Source organism: Salmo trutta, chromosome 3 (assembly GCF_901001165.1).
Source record: "Salmo trutta chromosome 3, fSalTru1.1, whole genome shotgun sequence".
Taxonomy (NCBI): domain Eukaryota; kingdom Metazoa; phylum Chordata; class Actinopteri; order Salmoniformes; family Salmonidae; genus Salmo; species Salmo trutta.
Genome location: NC_042959.1, coordinates 56,147,281 through 56,171,318, shown reverse-complemented (window position 1 = coordinate 56,171,318; position 24,038 = coordinate 56,147,281). Strand labels below are relative to the sequence as shown.

Here is a 24,038-nt window from a genome sequence, read left to right as displayed (position 1 = left end):
AAACACAGCTCTCCTAGGTCAGAGCGTGACAGTACCCCCCCCAAAGGTGCGGCCTCCCGGCCGCAAACCTGAACCTATTGGGGAGGGTCCGGGTGGGCATCCATATTTGGCGGCGGCTCTGGTTCCGGGCGTAGAACCCCCTCCGCCCACTGATCCCCCCGCTTCTGTGTGTCCGGAGGAACCAGACCGTGGGTCATCGCCGGAGGCTCTGAAACGCCAACCACCGCTGAAGACTCTGAGCTGAAGGCCACCGCTGAAGACTCTGGGCTACAGACCGCCGCTGAAGACTCTGGGCTACAGACCGCCGCTGAAGACTCTGGGCTGCAGACCGCCGTTGAAGACTCCGTACTGAGGAGCGTCACTGGGGGCTCCGTACTGGGGAGCGTCGCTGGAGGCTCCGGACTGGGGAGCGTCGCTGGAGGCTCCGGACTGGGGAGCGTCGCTGGAGGCTCCGGACTGGGGAGCGTCGCTGGAGGCTCCGTACTGGTGAGCGTCGCTGGAGGCTCCGTACTGGTGAGCGTCGCTGGAGGCTCCGTACTGGTGAGCTTCGCTGGAGGCTCCGTACTGGTGAGCGTCGCTGGAGGCTCCGTACTGGTGAGCGTCACTGGAGGCTCTGGACTGAGGAGCGTCGTTGGAGGCTCCGTACTGGTGAACGTCGCTGGAGGCTCTGGACTGAGGAGTGTCGCTGGAGGCTCCGGACTGGGAAGCGTCATTATCGGTTCCGGACTAGTGACCGCTGCTGCTGGCTCCATGCCATGGATCATCTCTACAGGTTCCGCGCCATGGATCATCACAGGAGGCTTCATACCATGGATGATCTCTACAGGTGCCGGGCCATGGGTTATTCCTACAGGCTTCATGCCAGGGTTTATCCCTACAGGCTCCGGACCATTTATAATCCCTTCAGGCTTTTTGCCAAGGATTATTTCTACAGGCTCCGGGCCATGGATTACCTCTAGAGGCTTCGTGCCATGGAACATCCCTACAGGCTCCAGGCCATGGATCATCACTAGAGGCTTCGTGCCATGGATCATCTCTATAGACTTCGGCTCCATCGCTTATCACTGGAGGCTTAGATCGTGGAGCTGAAACAGGTCTCACCGGACTAGGAAGACGCACTGAGGACCGAGTGCTCAAAGCAGGCACCGGCCGCACTGGGCTATGGAGGCGAACTGGAGGGAGAGTGCGAGGAGCAGGTACAGGACGTACTGGATTATGGAGGCGCACTGTAGGGAGAGCGCGATGAGCAGGCACAGGGCGTACTGGGCTACGGAGGCGCACTGGAGAGAGAGCGCGAGAGGCAGGCACATGCTCACCACAATAAGCACGGGGAGTTGGCTCAGGTCTCAGTCCTGGCCCAGCCAAACTACCCGTGTGCCCCCCCCCCAAAAAAATAAAGATTTGGGGGTGCCTCCTGTTCTTCCCCGGTAGGCTCCGATATCTCTCTATTACTTGCCACCAAGTCCAGTTTCTCCTTTCTATCCACTCCTCACTTGACCAGGTGTCCATTTCTGCCCGGGCACGCCGCTTGATCCAATCATGGTGGGTAGTTCTGTAACGAGGGTCATATGAAGGGGACCAAGGCGCACCGTGTAGAGTGCTCATAATTACTTTAATGATGACACTTAAACAGAAAACAACAAAACGACAGCCAACAGTTCCGTCAGGTACTACTTACAAAACGGAAAACAACTACCCACACCAACACAGGAACAGGCTGCCTAAGTATGGCTTCCAATCAGAGACAACGATAGACAGCTGCCTCTGATTGGAAACCATACCTGGCCAAAACATAGAAAACAAAAACATAGAATGCCCACCCACCTATCACACCCTGACCTAACTAAACAGAGAAAACACAGCTCTCCTAGGTCAGAGCATGACAGCTAGACTTTCTTACCCGTATACATGGATGAACGCTTCTCCCTCTCTGTCACCATTGCCATGGTTGCCCTTAGTTTGAAGATGTAATCCGGAGACAGGTGTTTTATACAATAGCTTTCTGTGTTCTCTTTTCGACTCCCGCTGCATATTTGCAATCAAACACTAGAATTCTCTCCATCTCCATAGCAATCATACTCTGCTACCACCGGGCATTCAACTTCTTCCATGACAACAACAATGTTGATCATTGTTTCTGAAGACTCTACAATGTCTGGTTCAATTAAAACGTTTTTATCTAAATCAGGGATTTCCTCATCGTTTGATTCATTTTCAGAGTCAGAGAGTCAGCATGGCACGATCGTCCTCCAGACAGTGGAGAGCAGTAGCAATACTTCTGCAGTTCTTTATGATATCTTTAAAAAAAGCTGTGGTAGAAAGGATTACCTACACATACTGAACTGCTCATGTTATAGACAGAAGCATGCTACATGGCAGACCAATCCGAACTCATCTCTATATACAGTGAGGGGAAAAAGTATTTCATCCCCTGCTGATTTTGTACGTTTGCCCACTGACAAAGAAATGATCAGTCTATAATTTTAATGGTAGGTTTATTTGAACAGTGAGAGACAGAATAACAACAACAACAATCCAGAAAAACGCATGTCAAAAAATGTTATAAATTGATTTGCATTTAAATGAGGGAAATAAGTATTTGACCCCCTCTCAATCAGAAAGATTTCTGGCTCCCAGGCGTCTTTTATACAGGTAACAAGCTGAGATTAGGAGCACACTCTTAAAGGGAGTGCTCCTAATCTCAGCTTGTTACCTGTATAAAAGACATCTGTCCACAGAAGCAATCAATCAATCAGATTCTAAACTCTCCACCATGGCCAAGACCAAAGAGCTCTCCAAGGATGTCAGGGACAAGATTGTAGACCTACACAAGGTTGGAATGGGCTACAAGACCATCGCCAAGCAGCTTGGTGAGAAGGTGACAACAGTTGGTGCGATTATTCGCAAATGGAAGAAACACAAAAGAACTGTCAATCTCCCTCGGCTTGGGGCTCCATGCAAGATCTCTCCTCGTGGAGTTGCAATGATCATGAGAACAATGAGGAATCAGCCCAGAACTACACGGGAGGATCTTGTCAATGATCTCAAGGCAGCTGGGACCATAGTCACCAAGAAAACAATTGGTAACACACTACGCAGCGAAGGACTGAAATCCTGCAGCGCCCGCAAGGTCCCCCTGCTCAAGAAAGCACATATACATGCCCGTCTGAAGTTTGCCAATGAACATCTGAATCATTCAGAGGACAACTGGGTGAAAGTGTTATGGTCAGATGAGACCAAAATGGAGTTCTTTGGCATCAACTCAACTCGTCGTGTTTGAAGGAGGAGGAATGCTGCCTATGACCCCAAGAACACCATCCCCACCGTCAAACATGGAGGTGGAAAGATTATGCTTTGGTGGTGTTTTTCTGCTAAGGGGACAGGACAACTTCACCGCATTAAAGGGACGATGGACGGGGCCATGTACCGTCAAATCTTGGGTGAGAACCTCCTTATCTCAGCCAGGGCATTGAAAATGGGTTGTGGATGGGTATTCCAGCATGACAATGACCCAAAACACACACCCAAGGCAACAAAGGAGTGGCTCAAGAAGAAGCACATTAAGGTCCTGGAGTGGCCTAGCCAGTCTCCAGACCTTAATCCCATATAAAATCTGTGGAGGGAGCTGAAGGTTCGAGTTGCCAAACGTCAGCCTCGAAACCTTAATGACTTGGAGAAGATCTGGAAAGAGGAGTGGGACAAAATCCCTCCTGAGATGTGTGCAAACCTGGTGGCCAACTACAAGAAACGTCTGACCTCTGTGAATGCCAACAAGGGTTTTGCCACCAAGTACAAAGTCATGTTTTGCAGAGGGGTCAAATACTTATTTCCCTCATTAAAATGCAAATCAATTTATAATTTTTTTTACATGCATTTTTCTGGATTTCTTTTTTTGTTATTCTGTCTCTCACTGTTCAAATAAACCTACCATTAAATTTATAGACTGATCATTTCTCTGTCAGTGGGCACACGTACAAATTCAGCAGGGGATCAAATACTTCTTTCCCTCACTGTAAGAGCTCAGGGCCAGACCCAGATGCAGACACGGGAGGCAGATGGTTTGAGTGTTTGATATTTATTAGTTCCAAGAAGGGTAAGCAAGAGAATAGCCATGGACAGGCAAGGGTCAAAACCAGATCAGAGTCCAGAAGGTACAGAGTGGCAGGCAGGCTCGAGGTCAGGGCAGGCAGACTGGTCAGGCAGGCGGGTATAGAGTCCAGAAAACAGGCAAGGGTCAAAACCAGGAGGACTAGCAAAAGAGAGAATAGCAAAAGCAGGAGCACGGGGAAAAACACGCTGGTTGACTTGAAACAGACAAGACGAACTGGCACAGAGAGACAGGAAACACAGGGATAAATACACTGGGGAAAATAAGCTACACCTGGAGGGGTTGGAGACAATCACAAGGACAGGTGAAACAGATCAGGGCGTCACACTCTCGGCATGTCCAGCCCATGCATTATCTCAGCCAATCATGGCTAGTGGGAAGGTTCCTGTCTTTTCCCGTGGCTAAACCAACTAGGCTTGTAATTTATTCATATTTACAGATGGCAAACAAGTTTGTTATTAAGGCACATGAAAGTTCATTGTTCCAGAAGGCATTTCTGCCCAAAAATGCATTTTGATAAAAAATGTAAATGTTCATGTTCAAATGCCTCTCCTGTGAAGTAGTGACATGTGACATACTCCTAGTTTCCTGAAACTAGTCACATTTGTGCTCCCATACACTTTTGGTCATAAGCATGCTTATTTGCACATAAACACAGATGTATTATGAAAGAAAGAGAGAATACCATTGCTGCTGAGTAAATTATACCCCAGATTGTGTCCAAGATAAACAGTGTTTGTATGTTTCTACCATCAAAAGCATAACAAACAAACCTAACAAGCCTCCTTCTCGTCAAGGCTCTGTGGTCTTTTCTGACTGCATTATCGCCGAGTAGCGATAAGGCAATTAGAGCAACTCAAAACAAAAGCTGTTATTCTGCACATTGCACCCGCAAGTCTGTTTACTCAGGAAAAGCTCTGTAGAAAACACAAACCTATCAAAAAACACATAACAGCTCCAGTGACTCAACAAAGCTACAGTATGTCGTTACATTTTACTCCATGTGAACTGTATTCTTTATATTTCAAGGTTCCTTCTTGACTACTCACAAAAAAACATGACATCAAATTCAACATATGAAGTGTAGACCCCCAAATATTGACAACCCAATGTTCATTTAAAATGGAGACATGGAACAGTTTTGCAATTGCAACCATTTGGCAACTTAAACTAGGGAAAGTTCATGAATTTGTTGAACACGCTCCCAAAAGTGACATATTTTTTGCCTCCTTTTCTATTTTCTCACTCAGCCCCTCTTGCACCCCACTTACCCTGAAGAGCCTACTCTAATGATATGGAGGACGAGAGCTAATGTACCTCTCTGATTTGTACTAAGGATAGTTAAGCCCACGCAAACACTTGTAGGGACAAACACACAGTCACATGCTTTATATAACACAGAAACATTATATTTGTTTACCTTCCACTGTACTGTTTTCTGTGTCGGCTTAGAGTAAAGCAACACAGTTTTAATAAAATATCAGATTATAAGTACATAGCTGCAACCAAGATATTTATTTTTCATTTGAGCAGGGGTGTGTGACTCTTTAGAACGTTTTCTATTATCAGTCAAGATTTCAGATTAAATTGTAGTTAGTTTGGGAACAACAATCTGTCCTATCTTCCTTCTTTAGAAAACTGAAAAAGAAAGAGATTCGATTTCTTGCTATACAGATCAGCAATAACAGCTGTTGTTGTGTTCCAAGTTAAGTCCCCGTCACAACGTGTTGAGGAGAAAACCTTGCTGTCACCCATGTCTGCCAGCCACCACTGCTCAGTGAATTCGTTTTTTTTCAAAACCATAATTGCATGAAATTGTGCAAAGTTGTAGAAAATTTTACGTGATTGTGGTCGATTGCAAGAGTGGTGTACTGAGAGAGAAGCAAGTGTTTGCATTTGCTCATCAGAGTGTAACACTTTGTACTGGGAGACAGCAGCTGTTGTGTGACAGAAAGACAATGAACTGCCTTAGAACCAGAGCATGCCATTTATGCCACTGAAACCACTTTATGGTCTTAACTCAATTAGGCTGCATGGACTGCTGTTGGGTCTGTGTGTGCGTGTGCATGTGCGTGCGTGTGCGTGCGTGTGTGCTTAATTTTTTTAATGAATGAGGGCAGAAATAGGGGAATAGGGTGAGAAATGATGAAAGTGTGAACGAGAGGATAGAATACATTGGGAGGGAGAGATAATGGAAAGATTGTGAAAGCATATGAACACAATGGAAAGGAAATTGGACTAGAATCTCTGAGAAGATGAAAGCAGAAGGAATGACACTAGATAAAAAATATTACATTTCACCATCTATAGGAATGCTTTCTACTCTCAGTGTAGAAAACATTAAGAATACCTTCCTAATATTGAGTTGCACCCCCCCCCCCCCCACACACACACACACACACACACACACACACACACACACTTTTTCCCTCAGAACAGCCTCAATTTGTCGGGGTATGGACTCTAAAAGGTGTCGAAAGCATTCCACAGGGATGCTGGCCCATGTTGACTCCAATGCTTCCCACAGTTGTGTCAAATAGAGGTCTACCGATTAATCGGCATGGCCGATTAATTAGGGCCGATTTCGAGTTTTCATAACAATCGGTAATCAGCATTTTTGGACGCCGATGATGGCCGATTACATTGCACTCCACGAGGAGACTGCGTGCAGGCTGACCACCTGTTACGCGAGTGCAGCAAGGAGCCAAGGTAAGTTGCTGGCTAGCATGAAACTTATCTTATAAAAAACAATCAATCTTAACATAATCACTAGTTAACTACACATGGTTGATGATATTACTAGTTTAACTATCTTGTCCTGCATTGCAAATAATCAATGCCGTGCCTGTAAATTTTTCATCAAATCACAGCCTACTTCGCCAAACGGGTGACGATTTAACAAGCGCATTCGCAAAAAAAGCACTGTCGTTGCACCAATGTACCTAACCATAAACATCAATGCCTTTCTTAAAATCGATACACATGTATATTTTTTTTTACCTGCATATTTAGTAAAAAGAAATTCATGTTAGCAGGCAATATTAACTAGGGAAATTGTGTCTCTTCTCTTGCGTTCTGTGCAAGCAGAGTCAGGGTATATGCAGCAGTTTGGGCCACCTGGCTCGTTGCGAACTGTATGAAGACCATTTCTTCCTGACAAAGACCGTAATTCATTTACCAGAATTTCACATAATTATGACATAACATTGAAGGTTGTGCAATGTAACAGCAATATTTAGACTTATGGATGCCACCCATTCAATAAAATACGGATCGGTTCCGTATTTCACTGAAAGAATAAACGTTTTGTTTTCTAAATGATAGTTTCCAGATTTGACCATATTAATGACCTAAGGCTCGTATTTCTGTGTGTTTATTATATTATAATTAAGTCAATGATTTGATATTTGATAGAGCAGTCTGACTGAGTGGTGGTAGGCAGCAGCGGGCTCGTAAGCATTCATTCAAACAGCACTTTCCTGCGTTTGCCAGCAGCTCTTCGCAATGCTTGAAGCACAGCGCTGTTTCTGACTTCAAGCCTATCAACTCCCGAGATTAGACTGGCAATACTATAGTGCCTATAAGAACATCATATAGTCAATGGTATATGAAATACAAATGGTATAGAGCGAAATAGTCCTATAATTCCTATAATAACTACAACCTAAAACTTCTTAACTGGGAATATTGAAGACTCATGTTAAAAGGAACCACCAGCTTTCATATGTTCTCATGGTCTGAGCAAGGAACTTAAATGTTAGCTTTTTTACATGGCACATTTTGCACTTTTACTTTCTTCTCCAACACTGTGTTTTTGCATTATTTAAACCAAATTGAACATGTTTCATTATTTATTTGAGACTAAATAGATTTTTATTTATGTATAATGTTAAGTTAAAATAAAAGTGTTCATTCAGTATTGTTGTAATTGTCATTATTACAAATATATATATATATATATATAAAAATCGTACTATTAATCGGTATCGGCTATTTTTGGTCCTCCAATAATCGGTATCGGTATCGGTGTTGAAAAATCATAATCAGTTGACCTCTAGTGTCAAGTTGGCTGGATGTCTTTTGGGTGGTGTACCATTCTTGATACACATGGGAAACTGTTGAACGTGAAAAACCCAGCCACTGTTGCAGTTCTTGACACAAACCGGTGCTCCTGGCAACTACTACCATATCCCGTTCAAAGCCACTTAAATATTTTGTCTTGCCCATTCCCCCTCTGAATAGCACACATACACAATCCATGTCTCAATTGTTTCAAGTCTTACAAATAATTTTTTTACCTGTCTCCTCCTCTTCATCTACACTGATTGAAGTGGATTCAACTAGTGACATCAATAAGGGATTCACCTGGTCAGTCTATGTCATGGAAAGAGCGTAATGTTCTGTACACTCCCCCTTCTTTCTCTAGAAATCATGGACCGGGTGGCTCTGGGTGAGTGGCCGTGCCTGCGGCCTGCTGTCAACCCTCAGATCCACAGCCAGGAGCTGGGCCAACTCATGCAGCGCTGCTGGGCAGAAGAGCCCACTGAGAGGCCCGAGTTCAACCACATCAAACTGCTGCTACGCAAACAGAACAGGTGGGTGTAGGGGGGTGGAAGTGAGGAGAGTGTGTGTTCCATGATGCCATTAATGTCTGTGCGTTTCCACTCCAAAAAAAGAGTATGACTACAGTACCAGTCAAAAGTTTGGACGCACCTACTCATTCAAGGGTTTTTCTTTATTTTGACTATTTTCTTCATTGTAGAAGAATAGCGAAGACATCAAAACTATGAAATAACACATATGGAATCATGTAGTAACCAAAAAAGTGTTAAAGAAATCAAAATATATTTGAGATTCTTCAAAGTATCCACCCTTTGCCTTGATGACAGCTTTGCACACATTCGGCATTCTCTCAACCAGCTTTTCCAACAGTCTTGAAGGAGTTCCCACATATGCTGAGCACTTGTTGGCTGCTTTTCCTTCACTCTGCGGTCCAACTCATCCCAAACCATCTCAATTGGGTTGAGGTCAGGTGATTGTGGAGGTCAGGTCATCTGATGCAGCACTCCATCCCTCTCCTTCTTGGTAAAATAGCCCTTACACAGCCTGGAGGTGTTGGGTCATTGTACTGTTGAAAAACAAATGATAGTCCCACTAAGCGCAAACCAGATGGGATGGCATATCGCTGCAGAATGCTGTGGTAACCATGTTGGTTAAGTGTGCCTTGAATTCTAAATAAATCACTCACACTGTCACCAGCAAAGCACCCCCACACCAGCACACTTCCTCCTCCATGCTTCACGGTGGGAACCACACATGCGGAGATCATCCGTTCACCTACTCTGTGTCTCACAAAGACACTGTGGTTGGAACCAAAAATCTCAAATTTGGACTCATCAGACCAAAGGACAGATTTCCACCTGTCTAATGTCCATTGCTCGTGTTTGTTAGTCCAAACAAGTCTCTCCTTATTATTGGTGTCCTTTAGTAGTGGTTTCTTTGCAGCAATTCGACCATGAAGGCCTGATTCACGCAGTCTCCTCTGAACAGTTGATGTTGAGATGTGTCTGTTACCTGAACTCTGTGAAGCATTTATTTGGGAAGCAATATCTGAGGCTGGTAACTCTAATGAACTTATCCTCTACAGCAGAGGTAACTATGGGTGTTCTTTTCCTGTGGCGGTCCTCATGAGAGCCAGTTTCAATAATAGCGCTTGATGGTTTTTGCTACTGCACTTCAAGAAACTTTAAAAGTTCTTGAAATTTTCCTGATTGACTGGCCTTCATGTCTTAAAGTAATGATGAACTGTTGTTTCTCTTTGCCTATTTGAGCTGTTCTTGTCATAATATGGACTTGGTCTTTTACCAAATAGGGCTATGTTCTGTATACCACCCCTACCTTGTCACAACATAACTGATTGGCTCAAACGCATTAAGAAGGAAAGAAAGTCCACAAATTCCAAAACTTTTAACAAGGCACACCTGTTAATTGAAATGCATTTCAGGTGACTACCTCATGAAGCTGGTTGAGAGAATGCCAAGAGTGTGCAAAGCTGTCATTGAGGCAAAGGGTGGCTACTTTGAAGAATCTCAAATATCAAATATATTTTGATTTGTTTAACACCTTTTTGGTTACTAGATGATTCCATACGTGTTATTTCATAGTTTTGATGTCTTCACTATTATTCTACAATGTAGAAAATAGTAAAAATAAAGAAAAACCCTTGAATGAGTAGGTGTGTCCAAACTTTAGACTGGTATTGTATATGTGTGTGCGTGTGCGTGTGTATGTAGGGAGTGCAGCACTAACATCCTGGATAACCTGCTGTCCCGTATGGAGCAGTATGCTAACAACCTGGAGGAGCTGGTGGAGGAGAGAACCCAGGCCTACCACGAAGAGAAACGCAAGGCTGAGGCCCTGCTATACCAGATACTACCACAGTGAGTCTCTGCTATACACACACAAACACAAACACATACACAGTGAGTCAATGCGTTACACACACACTGTGAGTAATGTTACTGTCTGTACCTGCAGTTCAGTGGCGGAGCAGCTAAAGAGAGGGGAGACGGTACAGGCTGAGGCCTTTGATTCAGTCACCATCTACTTCAGTGACATTGTGGGCTTCACAGCCATATCAGCTGAGAGCACACCTATGCAGGTGAGAGAGCACGATCACATTGTGACACTACTCCCACAGGTGTGACAAGTTACAAAGATAGACTTTACAAGGGAGGCCATAGTCAAACCAAACAATTCCTATTCTGCTCTAAAAAATGTTTGCCTCTTTAGGTTGTGACCCTGCTCAATGACCTCTACACCTGTTTCGATGCCATCATTGACAACTTTGATGTTTACAAGGTAACATTATATTTCTCATCAATGTGCAGATGAAGGAAAGGAAAAGAGGAGATGAAGCCTCTATTGAGATCCTCCATTAGGACACACTGACCTCCCTGCCCCTGCTTTTTCTGTGGCGCCCCCAGGTGGAGACCATCGGCGATGCCTACATGGTGGTGTCCGGCTTGCCGGTGAGGAACGGGAAGCTACACGGCCGAGAGATCGCCCGCATGGCCCTGGCTCTGCTCAACGCCGTACGCACCTTCAAAATCCGACACCGGCCTGACCAGCAGCTCAAACTACGCATCGGCATCCACAGCGGTGAGCGGCACGCGATGGTCACATACTAGCAGACACAGTGATGATATACCAATTTCAGTTGTGTGATTGACCAATTCACTCCACTCTATATTCAGGCCCTGTGTGTGCAGGAGTGGTGGGGCTGAAGATGCCACGGTACTGTCTGTTTGGAGACACAGTCAACACCTCTTCACGACTGGAGTCCAATGGTGAAGGTAAGCCACAGAGTAGTCATACAACATGTGGGTTTTAAATCTGGGACTCAAGTTCCACAGATCTGCTGGTTTTCATATCTCTGTGGTAGTTAATTGACTAATTAATGATTGCTCTCCTCAACTTCTCCCGCACAGCGCTGAAGATCCATGTGTCTGCAGCCACACGTGACGTCCTGCAGGAGTTCAACTGCTTCCAGCTGGAGCTGAGAGGAGATGTGGAGATGAAGGGGAAGGGGAAAATGACCACCTACTGGCTACTGGGAGAGAGCAAGAGCAACGAGTCAACGAGCTAAGGGGACGAGCCAAGGGAAGGAGGGAGGAAGGTCATGAATGAAGAAGTGGTGGAGGCAAACGTGAGCAAATAATGGGAACCACTGATTTGAAGTGCTGGAGCAAGTAATCAAATGAAGAGGCCTGGTGAATGAATGAGGTGGGGAGGGGGGAGGTAGATTAGGAAGAGGACAAGGAAGGAGGAGGAGGATGTGGAGAACGTTCTTCACTTCAGCCCTCCTGCACTCGAACATCTAGATTCTAAGGACATATCGAAAGCTACATGCTCTGAGAGTGTGTGTGTGATGTTCTGTGTATACGTTTTTCCAGTTTTATTTCTATGTTGGAGGTTTTGGATGCAACACTGATGGTATTTTAGATCGGTAAAAAACATTTGGTTCACAAACAAACAGGAGGTTGTGGATATTGCTACCTGGTGGTCACATTATGTAACTGTTTTTTGAATTCGTCTTTTATGAGTACACAGTATCCCACTGGGCACAGACGTCAGTTCAATGTCTAGTTTTCATTTAAATTTGGTTGAGTTGTCAACTACTGTGAATTCAACGTGAAATAAACAACAAATATCACTGTCATTGGATTTAGGTTAAGAGTTGGAGTGAAAAAATACGAAATGCCCTTACGTTGATGACTTTTTTGCAAATCCAATTAGTTTTCCACGTTGACTCAACATCATCACATACATTTTCGGGGTTGAAATGACATAGAAATTACGTTCAAACTTCTTTTACCCAGTGGGATATATAATTTGATTAATTTCCACTGTAGTCTTTGTGATTATGTATCCCCAGACACCAACCACAATAACTGAGCCTACTCTGGAGTTAAAATTACTTGTTTGATGTGTGGGTGTGGGTGTGCGTGTGTCTAATGTCTCATCAGTGTATATGATTTGTCCGTTTACAGTCATATCGGTCTTATTATTTTGTATAATACAGATGTTGTTTATTTCTCAATAGATTACTTTTCTATTGCCTAAAGGGCAATTCACAGAAATGCACTTAAGATAAAGTCAAGCATCCCACTTCTTCGGCACCATATACAGTTTCATTACTTTCACTGAAGTGTACGATTGCCTATGAATCTGTTTAATAAGATTCAGTTTAATGCATTATTGTTGTTAGTGAAAACATACAGCTGAGCTTACATCATACACATCATACACATATGCCATGGCCGTCTCAGTCACCAGATCTCGACCCAATTTAATACTTATGGGATATTCTGGTGCGTTTTTCACCACCATCAACAAAATATCAAATGATGGATTTTCTCGTAGAAGAATGTTCTCGCACTTGTAGAATTTATGCTAAGGTATATTGAAGCTGTTCTGGCTCAACGCCCTATTAAGCAACTTTACGTTGGTGTTTCCTTTATTTTGTCAGTTACCTGTATTCAACAGTAATTGAAGACGGGTAACTGTTTTCTGCTGGAAAGACAGGCTCTTGACAGAGGATAGTTTTATGAAAATTGTGGATGGACAGCTGGACACACACTGGCTCCTAATTTCCTAAATGGATTTGTCTGAACTGCTACTCTGAAAACACCCTGGAATAAAAATTAAAAGGTCACCAGGGAACTTTTAGAAAGGGTTCACACTGAGAACCTCTATAACTTTGCAATAATTAACCGCGTCGAAAGGATTAAATTAATTCTGGGGTAGATGTGTATAAAGGACGAAATGAATTCTGGGGTAGATGTGTATAAAGGACTAAATGAATTCTGGGGTAGATGTGTATAAACGACTAAATGAATTCTGGGATAGATGTGTATAAAGGACTAAATTAATTCTGAGGTAGATGTGTATAAAGTTCAATATTTTGGTTTGGTGTTCACAGTAACCTTTGAGTTTGAGAGTCATGGAGAATGGTATTGTTTTTTGCGTCTCAAGCCAACAGTGTTCATCATCTGTTGAGAGGTATTGAACAGATCAATACTGTTTGTAAGACCTCATAAATCAGCCTGTCAACATGTATTTTCATCTTGTGTTTTCTGTTTGAATCAGTAAATATGGTATAAGTGTATTAGTGGCTGTTTTAGTTCTGTGTGTCCCTATCAGTGGTGGGGTGTATGTAAGTGTATTCACTATTCAGAGCATGTGAGTGACAGGAGGTGTAACGACTGCCGTGAGAGAGAGTGGACCAAAACGCAGCGGAGTTAGTGTTCATCATATTTAATTATTAAACGGAACACTATACAACTACAAAATAAGAAACTGACAGCCAAACAGTCCTGTCAGATGAAACACAATGACAGAAACAATTACCCACAAAACCCCAACGGAAAAACATGCACTTATGTGTGACTCCCAATCAACAACAACGAACTTCAGCTGTGCCTGATTGGGAGCCACACACGGCCCAAAACAAAGAAATACAAAAACATAGAAAAAGAACATAGAACGCCCACCCAATGTAACACCCTGGCCTAACCAAAATAAAGAACAAAAAACCCCTCTCTATGGCCAGGGCGTTACAGTACCCCCCCAAGGTGCGGACTCCGGCCGCAAAACCTGACACTGAAGGGGAGGGTCCGGGTGGGCCTTCTTACGGCGGAGGCTCAGGTGCGGGACGTGGCCTCTGCCCCACCCTTGGCGTCGCCCTCTTAGGTGGCGCACCTGGCCGCGCCGAAGGTCTGGTGGGCGACCCTGACTTCGCCCGGCTGGCGGGCGACCCTTGTTGCGCCCGGCTGGCGGGCGTCCCTTGCTGCGCCCGGCTGGCGGGCGGCGATGGCTGCGCCCGGCTGGCGGGCGGCGCTGGCTGCGCCCTACTGGCGGATGACCCTGGCTGCGCCCGGCTGGTGGGCGGCGATGGCTGCGCCCGGCTGGCGGGCGGCGATGGCTGCGCCCGGCTGGCGGATGACCCTGGCTGTGCCCGGCTGGCGGGCGGTGATGGCTGCGCCCGGCTGGCGGACGACCCTGGCTGCACCCGGCTGGCGGGCGGCGATGGCAGATCCGGACAGGCGGGCCGCTTTGGCGGCTCCGGACTGGCGGGCCGCTCTGGCGGCTCCGGACTGGCGGGCTGCTCTGGCGGCTCCGGACAGGCGGGCAGCTCTGGCGGCTCCTGACTGGCGGGCAGCTCTGGCGGCTCCTGACTGGCGGGCGGCTCTGGTGGCTCCTGACTGGCGGGCTGCTCTGGCGGCTCCTGACTGGCGGGCAGCTCTGGCGGCTCCGGACTGGCGGGCGGCTCTGGCGGCTCCGGACTGGCGGGCAGCTCTGGCGGATCCGGACAGGTGGGCCGCTCTGGCGGCTCCTGACTGGCGGGCGGCTCTGGCGGCTCCTGACTGGCGGGCGGCTCCTGAATGGCGGGCGGCTCCTGACTGGCGGGCGGCTCCTGACTGGCGGGCGGCTCTGGCGGCTCCTGACTGGCGGGCGGCTCTGGCGGCTCCTGACTGGCGGGCGGCTCTGGCGGCTCCTGACTGGCGGGCGGCTCCTGAATGGCGGGCAGCTCTGGCGGCTCCTGACTGGCGGGCGGCTCCTGACTGGCGGGCGGCTCTGGCGGCTCCTGACTGGCGGGCGGCTCTGGCGGCTCCGGACTGGCGGGCGGCTCTGGCGGCTCCGGACTGGCGGGCAGCTCTGGCGGCTCCGGACTGGCGAGACCCTCTGGAGGCCTGGTCCGTGGAGCAGGCACAGGACAGACCAGGATGGGGAGACCCACTGGAGGCCTGGTCCGATGAGGAGGCACAGGCTTAACCAGGATGGGGAGACCCACTGGAGGCCTGGTCCGTGGAGCAGGCACAGGACAGACCAGGATGGGGAGACCCACTGGTGGCCTGGTCCTAGGAGGAGGCACAGGACTGACCAGGATGGGGAGACCCACTGGAGGCCTGGTCCGTGGAAGCGGCACAGGAGAGACCAGGATGGGGAGATCCACTGGAGGCCTGGTCCGTGGAGCAGGCACAGGACAGACCAGGATGGGGAGACCCACTGGAGGCCTGGTCCGAGGAGGAGGCACAGGCTTAACCAAGATGGGGAAACCCACTGGAGGAATGGTCCGAGGAGGAGGCACGGGCTTGACCAGGATGGGAAGACATGCAGGAGGCCTGGTTCTGGGCGTAGGCACAGGACGTGCAGGGCTGGGAAGACATGCAGGAGGCCTGTTTCTGGGCGCAGGCACAGTCTTCAACAGACGGCCAGCACGCACCTCAGGACGAGTATGGAATACTGACTCAGGTGACATCAATTCACTGACACGCTCCGTAGGGCGAATGCCGTGCCTTATGCACCAAACCAGCAGCTCTCTCATCTCTCTCTCCTCCAATCTTCCCATCAACTCCTTCACTGTCTCTGCTTCGCACCCTTCGCTCACCTCCAACGTCAACCCGACTGGCTCTGGTTCCGACCTCGGCACCGCCGACTGTCCAGTGTGCCCCCCCCAAAAAAAATCTTTGGGCTGCCTCTCGTGCCTGTTGCGCTCTCTCTCCTCATACCATCGCCTCTCCGCTCTCGCCGCTTCGATCTCCCACTGCGGGAGGCGATACTCCCCAGCCTGAGTCCATGGTCCCTCTCCGTCCAGTATTTGTTCCCACGTCCATGAGTCCATCATGCTGCTCTCCTGGTGCTGCTCCTTCCTCCGCTGCTTGGTCCTTGTTTGGTGGGTAATTCTGTAACGGCTGTCTGAAGAGAGAGTGGACCAAAACGCAGCGGAGTTAGTGTTCATCATATTGAATTATTAAACGGAACACTATACAACTACAAAATAAGAAACTGACAGCCAAACAGTTCTGTCAGGTGAAACACAATGACAGAAACAATTACCCACAAAACCCCAACGGAAAAACATGCACTTATGTGTGACTCCACAGTATAAGTGGACAACGATCTCCAGCTGTGCCTGATTGGGAGCCACACACGGCCCAAAACAAAGAAATACAAAAACATAGAAAAAGAACATAGAACGCCCACCCAATGTAACACCCTGGCCTAACCAAAATAAAGAACAAAAAACCCCTCTCTATGGCCAGGGCGTTACAGGAGGGTAAAAAAAAGCAGCCACTTACTTGTCTTTTACAGGTACGTTTTTCTCCACCAAACCCTTTCATCACTTATCGAATCTCATTTAAACTATATCTGATCCCCACTTCACTATTATCAAATATCTTTAAATTACTTAATTAAACCCTCTTCTAATCCAGGGCAGCCTAGACAAAATGAGCAATACTGTAGTTTAGGGTTCTTTCTCCCTGTCTCTCTCCCTCTTCTCTTTCTCAGTCAATCATCTCTGACTAATCTCTCTCTCTCTCCCCAAGGATCAAATGTAACCCTTTCCCTTAGATCAGAGCCCAAAGGTGGGTATTAGGATAAGTCTTAAACTGTAACCTGTCATCCATCATAAGGTAATGTAGTCATTATCTAATGTGTCTTGAAGCCTGTGAAGTATGTGTTTGATCTCTGTAACATCAAGTGCTTGAGTGAAGTAGACAATATATATAACTGTTTCTATTGTAGCTTTGAAATGTGGTACTAAACTTTATTTTACTCTTTAATTTATCTTCCTTGTTAGTTGATTCATTTCAACTGTCATATTTATTGTGGTAAAAACTGAAATAGACAAGGTACATTTTTATTTTTAATGCATTCATTTCTTCACGTCAAGGGCATGGATAAGTTTGCACAGAAGGAAAATAGGCTATATAGTAGGACAGTATACTGAACATTGTGTTCAAATGTTTGTGAAATTTATATGGGAAACCTGGACAATGTTGTGGATTGAAAGATCAGCAATGTTATTTAATTTGACCTTAATATCTCATATGGCACATCAAGGGAGACTTTTTAAAACTCTTCCTGCTATTCTACAAAGTTTGACTACTTATTACGCCTCTCTTGAGAGGTATTTTGAGGGGTATATGGGTGTATTTTGAAAACACAGTATAAGTGGAAGCACCCCCCCCCCCCAAAAAAACTACATTTTCCCCTGGATTTCAACACATTTTGCCATGGGGCAGAGTGTTGAAAAATGTGCCGTTTTATCATGCTAAACTATATGTTTTGTCATGAGTCTGAGAGAAAATGTTGCAGTTTTATAGCAAATGTTCAACTATTCTACACATTTTGCCAAGGAGCAGAGAAAACGATTTTCTGTTTTATAGCTAATCTCGTGCAATTCTTCACATTTTGCCACGAAGACGAATCGACCTGTACTGAATATTGGGGGCATCCCCGTGCCAATTTCCATGTGGCACATCAAGAGTCTGATGCCTGGATCCCTGTTCCCAAAATGTTGTCGCTCTGCACAAATGGAGCGTCTCTTTTCGCCGACCGGTACATTGCCCGAACTGAAGCCAGGCGCTTCTCGAATAGTCGCTTTATTTGTCCATTCCCCGGGGAACACAGTGACAGAGGTCCGGGATGATCAGTGTCCAGATAGAGATACTCAGAATGTCGATAGTTTTCTGACTGACGTGAGGCGCAACTGAGTTGACGCCGCGTTGTACGAAAAGGAGTGCGCTATCCTCCTAGAGCCAGGGATCGTTTAAAAATCTGACAGAGGGCGTCTGATCTTTAGTCGTCTGATCTTTAGATTACTTTTGTCACAATATAAGTCGTGCAGGAGAGAGAAGGACCAAGGCGCAGCGGAAGTGTGGATACTCATATTTATTACTGCAAAAAACATGTAAGGTATCCACTTGAGAAAACAAAACAATAAACAAAACAATGGACGGTACTCACAATGTGACGGTGTGGCAGGCTCAACCAAACAAAGCAGTGCTCACAACAATTCCCCAAAGACAAACACACACCTATATAGGACTTCCAATCAAAGGCAACTATACACACCTGCCTTCAATTGGAAGTCCCAATCATCCAACCAACATATACAAACACAAACCTGCCACATCCTGACCCCAAAACTAAAACACTAGCTCCATCTGCTGGTCAGGACGTGACAGTACCCCCCCCTCAAGGTGCAGTCCCCGGAATGCACCTAAAAAGAAAAACACAAGAAAAACACAAGAAAATCCCCAATACCCCAACAAAAACCAACAAACAATAACCCCTAAACCATAAGGGAGGGAAGGGAGGGTGGCTGCCGTCACCGACGGCACTGTGCTACACCCTCCCTCCCCAACCCACCTATCCTGGAGGTGGCTCCGGTTCTGGCCGTTCCAGGCAGTCGGGCCACTTTGGCAGTTCGGGGCAGTCGGGGCAGTCTGGCAGCTCGGGGCAGTCTGGCAACTCGGGGCAGTCTGGGCAGTCTGGCAACTCGGGGCAGTCTGGGCAGTCTGGCAACTCGGGACAGTCTGGGCAGTCTGGCAACTCGGGACAGTCTGGGCAGTCTGGCAACTCGGGACAGTCTGGGCAGTCTGGCCACTCCGGCAGTTCAGGGCAGTCTGGCCACTCCGGCAGTTCAGCTCAGTCTGGCCACTCCGGCAGTTCAGCGCAGTCTGACCACTCCGGCAGTTCAGCGCAGTCTGACCACTCCGGCAGTTCAGCGCAGTCTGACCACTCCGGCGACTGTTGACTGGCGGGCAGCTCCGACGACTGTTGACTGGCGGGCAGCTCCGACGACTGTTGACTGGCGGGAAGCTCCGACGACTATTGACTGGCGAGGCTGGGTTTACGCACTTGCAGGCTAGTGCGGGGAGCGGGAACAGGACGAGTCGGACTGGATTGACGCACTTCCGGGTCCGCACGAGAGACAGGAGCTGGAAACCCAGGGCTATGGAGGCGCACATCCGGTCTAGATCTTACCTCCTGCACAACCCGCCTTGGCTGGATGGAACTAGTAGCCCTGCACGAGCGGAGTGCTCGTACAGGGCAGACTGGGCTGTGCAGGGGCCTGATGGTAGCCGTGCGTAGAGCGGGAGTTGGGTAGCCTGGTCCTCGGAGGCGTACCGGCGACCAGATGCGCTGCGCAGGCCTCCTCCTACCAGGCTGGATGCCCGCTCTAGCACGGCACCTGCGAGGGGCTGGAATAACTCGCACCGGACTGTGCGTGCGAATGGGTGAGATAGTGCGCTTCTCAGCGAAACATAGCGCTCTCCACCCCATACGCTCCTCCATATAACCACTGGTAGCTGGCTTCCGGCTCTTCCTTCGCCTAGCCAAACTACCCGTGTGCCCCCCCAAAATAATTTCTTGGGGGTGCCTCTCGTGCTTCTCCCTCAGCGCGTCTCTGGCCTCGTACCACCGCCTCTCTGCCTTGGCTGCCTCAATTTCCCACTGCGGGCGGCGATACTCCCCAGCCTGGTGCCAAGGTCCGGCCCCGTCCAGAACTTCCTCCCAAGTCCACTTCTCCCGCCAGTCCAACTCGAACGCTGTCTGCTCCATCCTCTGCTGCTTGGTCCTTGAGTGGTGGGTGATTCTGTCACGGTTGTCGTCGGTGAAGGAGGACCAATACGCAGCAGGTACGTGTATGCTCATCTTGAGAATTTATTAACTTAAAAAATTAACATACAAAAATAACAAAGAAACGAACGAACGAACAACTACAAACAGTCTGGCCAAGCAAAGCTCAACACAGAACAATCACCCACAAATAACAACCACAAACACACCCTAATATATGGGACTCTCAATCAAAGGCAGATAGACAACACCTGCCTTCAACTGAGAGTCCCAACCCCAATCAACACAACATAGAAACACACTCACCAGACTAGACATAGAAATACATAAACATAGACTATAAACCAAAACCCCGGAAATACTAAATCAAACACCCTTTAACCAAACACACCACCCTGAACCACATAAAACAAATACCCTCTGTCACGTCCTGACCAAACTACAATACTAATGAACCCTTATACTGGCCAGGACGTGACAACTTTTACGCAAATCAACTTTTACGCACATCCACTTTTACGCACATCTAGACGGCGTTAACGAACTCAGTAGACCTCACTGTTGGCCTGCTGTAGCTTATTGTTTTACATTTGCTAATCTTTTTCTGTTGATTTAGTGTAAGACTTTAGGACCATATTCGACTGCAGACTAGATATGGAATGAAGGAGTGTCCAATTTCTCGGAGATATGCTTCTGAAGTGACAGATAAAGCTGTGCCCATATATTTAAATTACAGTTATATCACATGCCTCATTGGTTCTCAGGTACTATCACCTACTTATTGACGTCAATAAGTGGTGTCTTTTTCAGTCAACAGCTGAACTGAACTCCTCCCACGGGTTTGGCTAACAGATGCCCTTGCCATACTGAAGTTAACTTTATAAGCACCTCTGTGCATTCAAATCATCAATGACACTGTCATAAACCATTATTTTACAAGTGCTAAAAGCAGTGGCGGTCAGTGTCGTTTAAGATGAGGGAGGAGGATTATATTATTAATGAGCATGGCCTTATTTCTATTACAACATATTGGATGACTCTCATTCATATGTTATTCACCCAGTTCAATGTAAGAGCGATAGGTTTAGGCTACTACATGATACTCAAATTTTCACTATACCCATCGTGAGGTTGCTACAAGGTCGAGAGACAAATTTGAGGTAACAGACAGTGACATTCAATACCGCCTTGCACACTCTTGCCTGATATAGGGTGTAATCATTAGTCCAACAGCTGCAAACAATGTTTATGTTTATCCCTGTTTTGTTCCGTTTGCTTCTGCTTAAAAGTTTTTCAACAGAATTGGCGGAATGGATACACCCCTGATCACGTGTAAACACAGTTCACTCTCATAACAGCCATGTTGTATTCCTTCTCTTCCCTTCACTTGTGGACTTCAACGTACAACACATCAGCTGTATGTGCCCGTGTGAAAAAAACTTTCCCAGGCAAACCGCTACACAAAGCCTACATCATTGTCACAATATTAGCTAAAGTAACATCATAGTCAGCATAGCTAATAGAACTAACGCGTTAGTAAACCCGCTACAATCATGCAGTAACATTAGTGTACAGTCAGTAAGCAGTTACACCGGTGGGCCCTGGTGGCAATACACTTGCAATGCCAAAAGCTTACCTTGACTTGGAAGAGTTCCAGTGTTGTGTTGGAAAGTCATAGCCAGCTAGCTAACATAGCATCCCTCTGTTTGAGCAGGGTGTTTCCGTAGGCTAAACTAGCTTGCTACATTTGCTAGCTAATTCAGTAAAACTGAAAGGGGGAGAAAAAAAATACTATTTCTCTCTTGCTTCTCCTTCACTTTGGAATAAATTAATTTAACTGTTCAACTATAGTCTTTCTCTGTCTTTGAGTCAACTACTCACCACATTTTATACACTGCAGTGCTAGCTAGCTTGAGTTTATGCTTTCAGTACTAGATTAATTCTCTGATCCTTTGATTGGGTGGACAACATGTCAGTTCATGCTGCAAGAGCTCTGATAGGCTGCAGGACGTCCTCCGGAAGTTGTCATAATTACTGTGTAAGTCTATGGAACTGGGTGAGAACCATGAGCCTCATAGGTTTTGTATTGAAGTCAATGTACCCAGAGGAAGACGGAAGCTGGCTACACCATGGTGCTACCCTCAGAGTGCTGTTGAGGCTACTGTAGACCTTCTTTGCAAAATAGTATGTTTTAATAAGTTATTTGATGATGTGATTATATTTAGTATAGTCTTATCTAAAAAGGATTACTTTTGAAATGTTTTACAATTTAAATGTTTATGAAATTCACTCAGGAGGACGGTCCTCCCCTTCCTCCTCTGGTGAGCCTCCACTGGCTAAAAGATTACCAAAACGTTCAACCATTAATCGTGTTGATTAATGGTTTATAGAGCACAAAAACAACTAAGTTATATCTATTTTGTAGTCTCGGAAATCCCAGACCGAGCTAGGGCACCAGCACTGTGCTGGAACATTGTAAGATTGTGGGAGGCAACCCATCTGTCTAGAGACTCTAGTGAGACTAGCTACAGTATTTAGTATTAAGTTTAGTATTAAGAAATTATATATAGATTTTTTTTTAAAGCTTTCAGTCAAGTCAAGCGTTGAAGATTTTATCAGCAGTACAGCTCTAGGATGGTTACATTACATGTCCATTGGGCAGCTCTCTCTGGCTGTTGTTGCTAAGAATAGTGATTCTAAACACACTGACTGATGACTGTTATGTCACATTTTTTTTACCAACTTTATATTGTTGCAATCTTTAAGTTAAGAACTATTCTTGCGTGCATATGTGTGATCGGCAATGTGGCTGGGTGCAAATACATATGAGTAAATATCAATGACTCTCAACTTCTTCTGGCTGGGAGGTATATTGAAGAAGCGTTTGGATGAGTTGAGTTCTACTTGTTCCATCTGGCTGGCTGCTCTTTTCTGTCCCCTTCCAGATGCCTCTAAGGTACAGCTGCTTTCTCCTTCCATCTGGCTGGCTGTTCTCTTTTGCCCCTTGTTGCTAGCCGCCTTATCTGATGTACGGGCAGAGCCCCCTTCACTCTGGCTGGCTGTTGTCTTCAGTCCGCTGCTGCCATGGATGGGTTTGGTCCCCTGTCGCAGCTTGATGAGCTTGAGGATCCATTTAGGCCTCTGCAGCTGGCTCCATTTCTTTTCCAGCTCCTTTCTTTTAATTTCTTTCTTTTTGATATCTTCCAATCTTTTAATTTCTTTATTTTTTATGTTGTTCAGCTGCTTCTCTGTCAGGGGGAAGCCAATCGTCCTCAGGATCATCCTGATTTCATTGGGGTTGATGGGGTCAACAAGCAGGATGGACTCATATAGGACTTTAGTCTTTTGGGGCTTTGGGAGGTGGTACAGGTCAGCAGTAGCCCTGTGAGCAGCTTTGCCCTTTGAGCCAAAAGATGGAGGTGTTGCTTCGCTGTTACCCATGGACACCAGAGACTTGACCTCTAGGCCTCTGTCACTTTGGAGCCTGGGGTTCCCTGACTTGTATGCTATGGATATCTGTAAATTGGAGATAGAGAATATTCTGAGTTTACAAACAAGTTGAATTTACAATAAATACATGAATATCTTGATTTGGAAGGCTGAGGGTGAACCTTGACCAGTACTGAACATTTTAAAGCACTTTCTTAGCATTTTAAAGCACTTTTTTGGGACTGGCAAAACCAGTCCACTCTGACCAAATTTTTTGGATAAAAGTAGCTTAAACTTGTTTATTGTAAAGAATACAAATAATAATAATACTCACAGTTTCCATTTCAGGCATTCATATGTAGAAGATTGTATTTAAAAAATAACTTTAAATGGAAGTTTGTTGATAAACCAGTTATTTTAGGTTTGATCCGTAGCTGTGTTTATTCCATATTCATATTCTGTTGGTGCTTTTCCAAATATTCTGGAACGATGCATCATAATGGAGGTGCGTATATCACATGCTTTGCTGTCATATGGTTTGTTTCAGGTATCAAGGTGCAAGATT

At 46.2% G+C, this 24,038-nt stretch overlaps 1 protein-coding gene across 2 annotated transcripts in view; it reads left to right on the top strand.

Annotated features, from left to right (window-relative positions):
* LOC115179822 (atrial natriuretic peptide receptor 1) overlaps positions 1 to 13,778 on the top strand; it is a 63,073-nt gene extending 49,295 nt beyond the window's left edge. For both annotated transcript variants that reach the window (XM_029741646.1, XM_029741637.1), the window contains exons 16-22: positions 8,535 to 8,703; positions 10,402 to 10,548; positions 10,646 to 10,769; positions 10,901 to 10,969; positions 11,095 to 11,269; positions 11,365 to 11,463; positions 11,599 to 13,778. In XM_029741646.1, the coding sequence (XP_029597506.1) occupies positions 8,535 to 8,703; positions 10,402 to 10,548; positions 10,646 to 10,769; positions 10,901 to 10,969; positions 11,095 to 11,269; positions 11,365 to 11,463; positions 11,599 to 11,756 (941 nt within the window). In that variant the 3' untranslated portion in view covers positions 11,757 to 13,778. The remainder of the gene's footprint in view (positions 1 to 8,534; positions 8,704 to 10,401; positions 10,549 to 10,645; positions 10,770 to 10,900; positions 10,970 to 11,094; positions 11,270 to 11,364; positions 11,464 to 11,598) is intronic.
* The last annotated feature ends 10,260 nt before the right edge of the window (positions 13,779 to 24,038 follow it).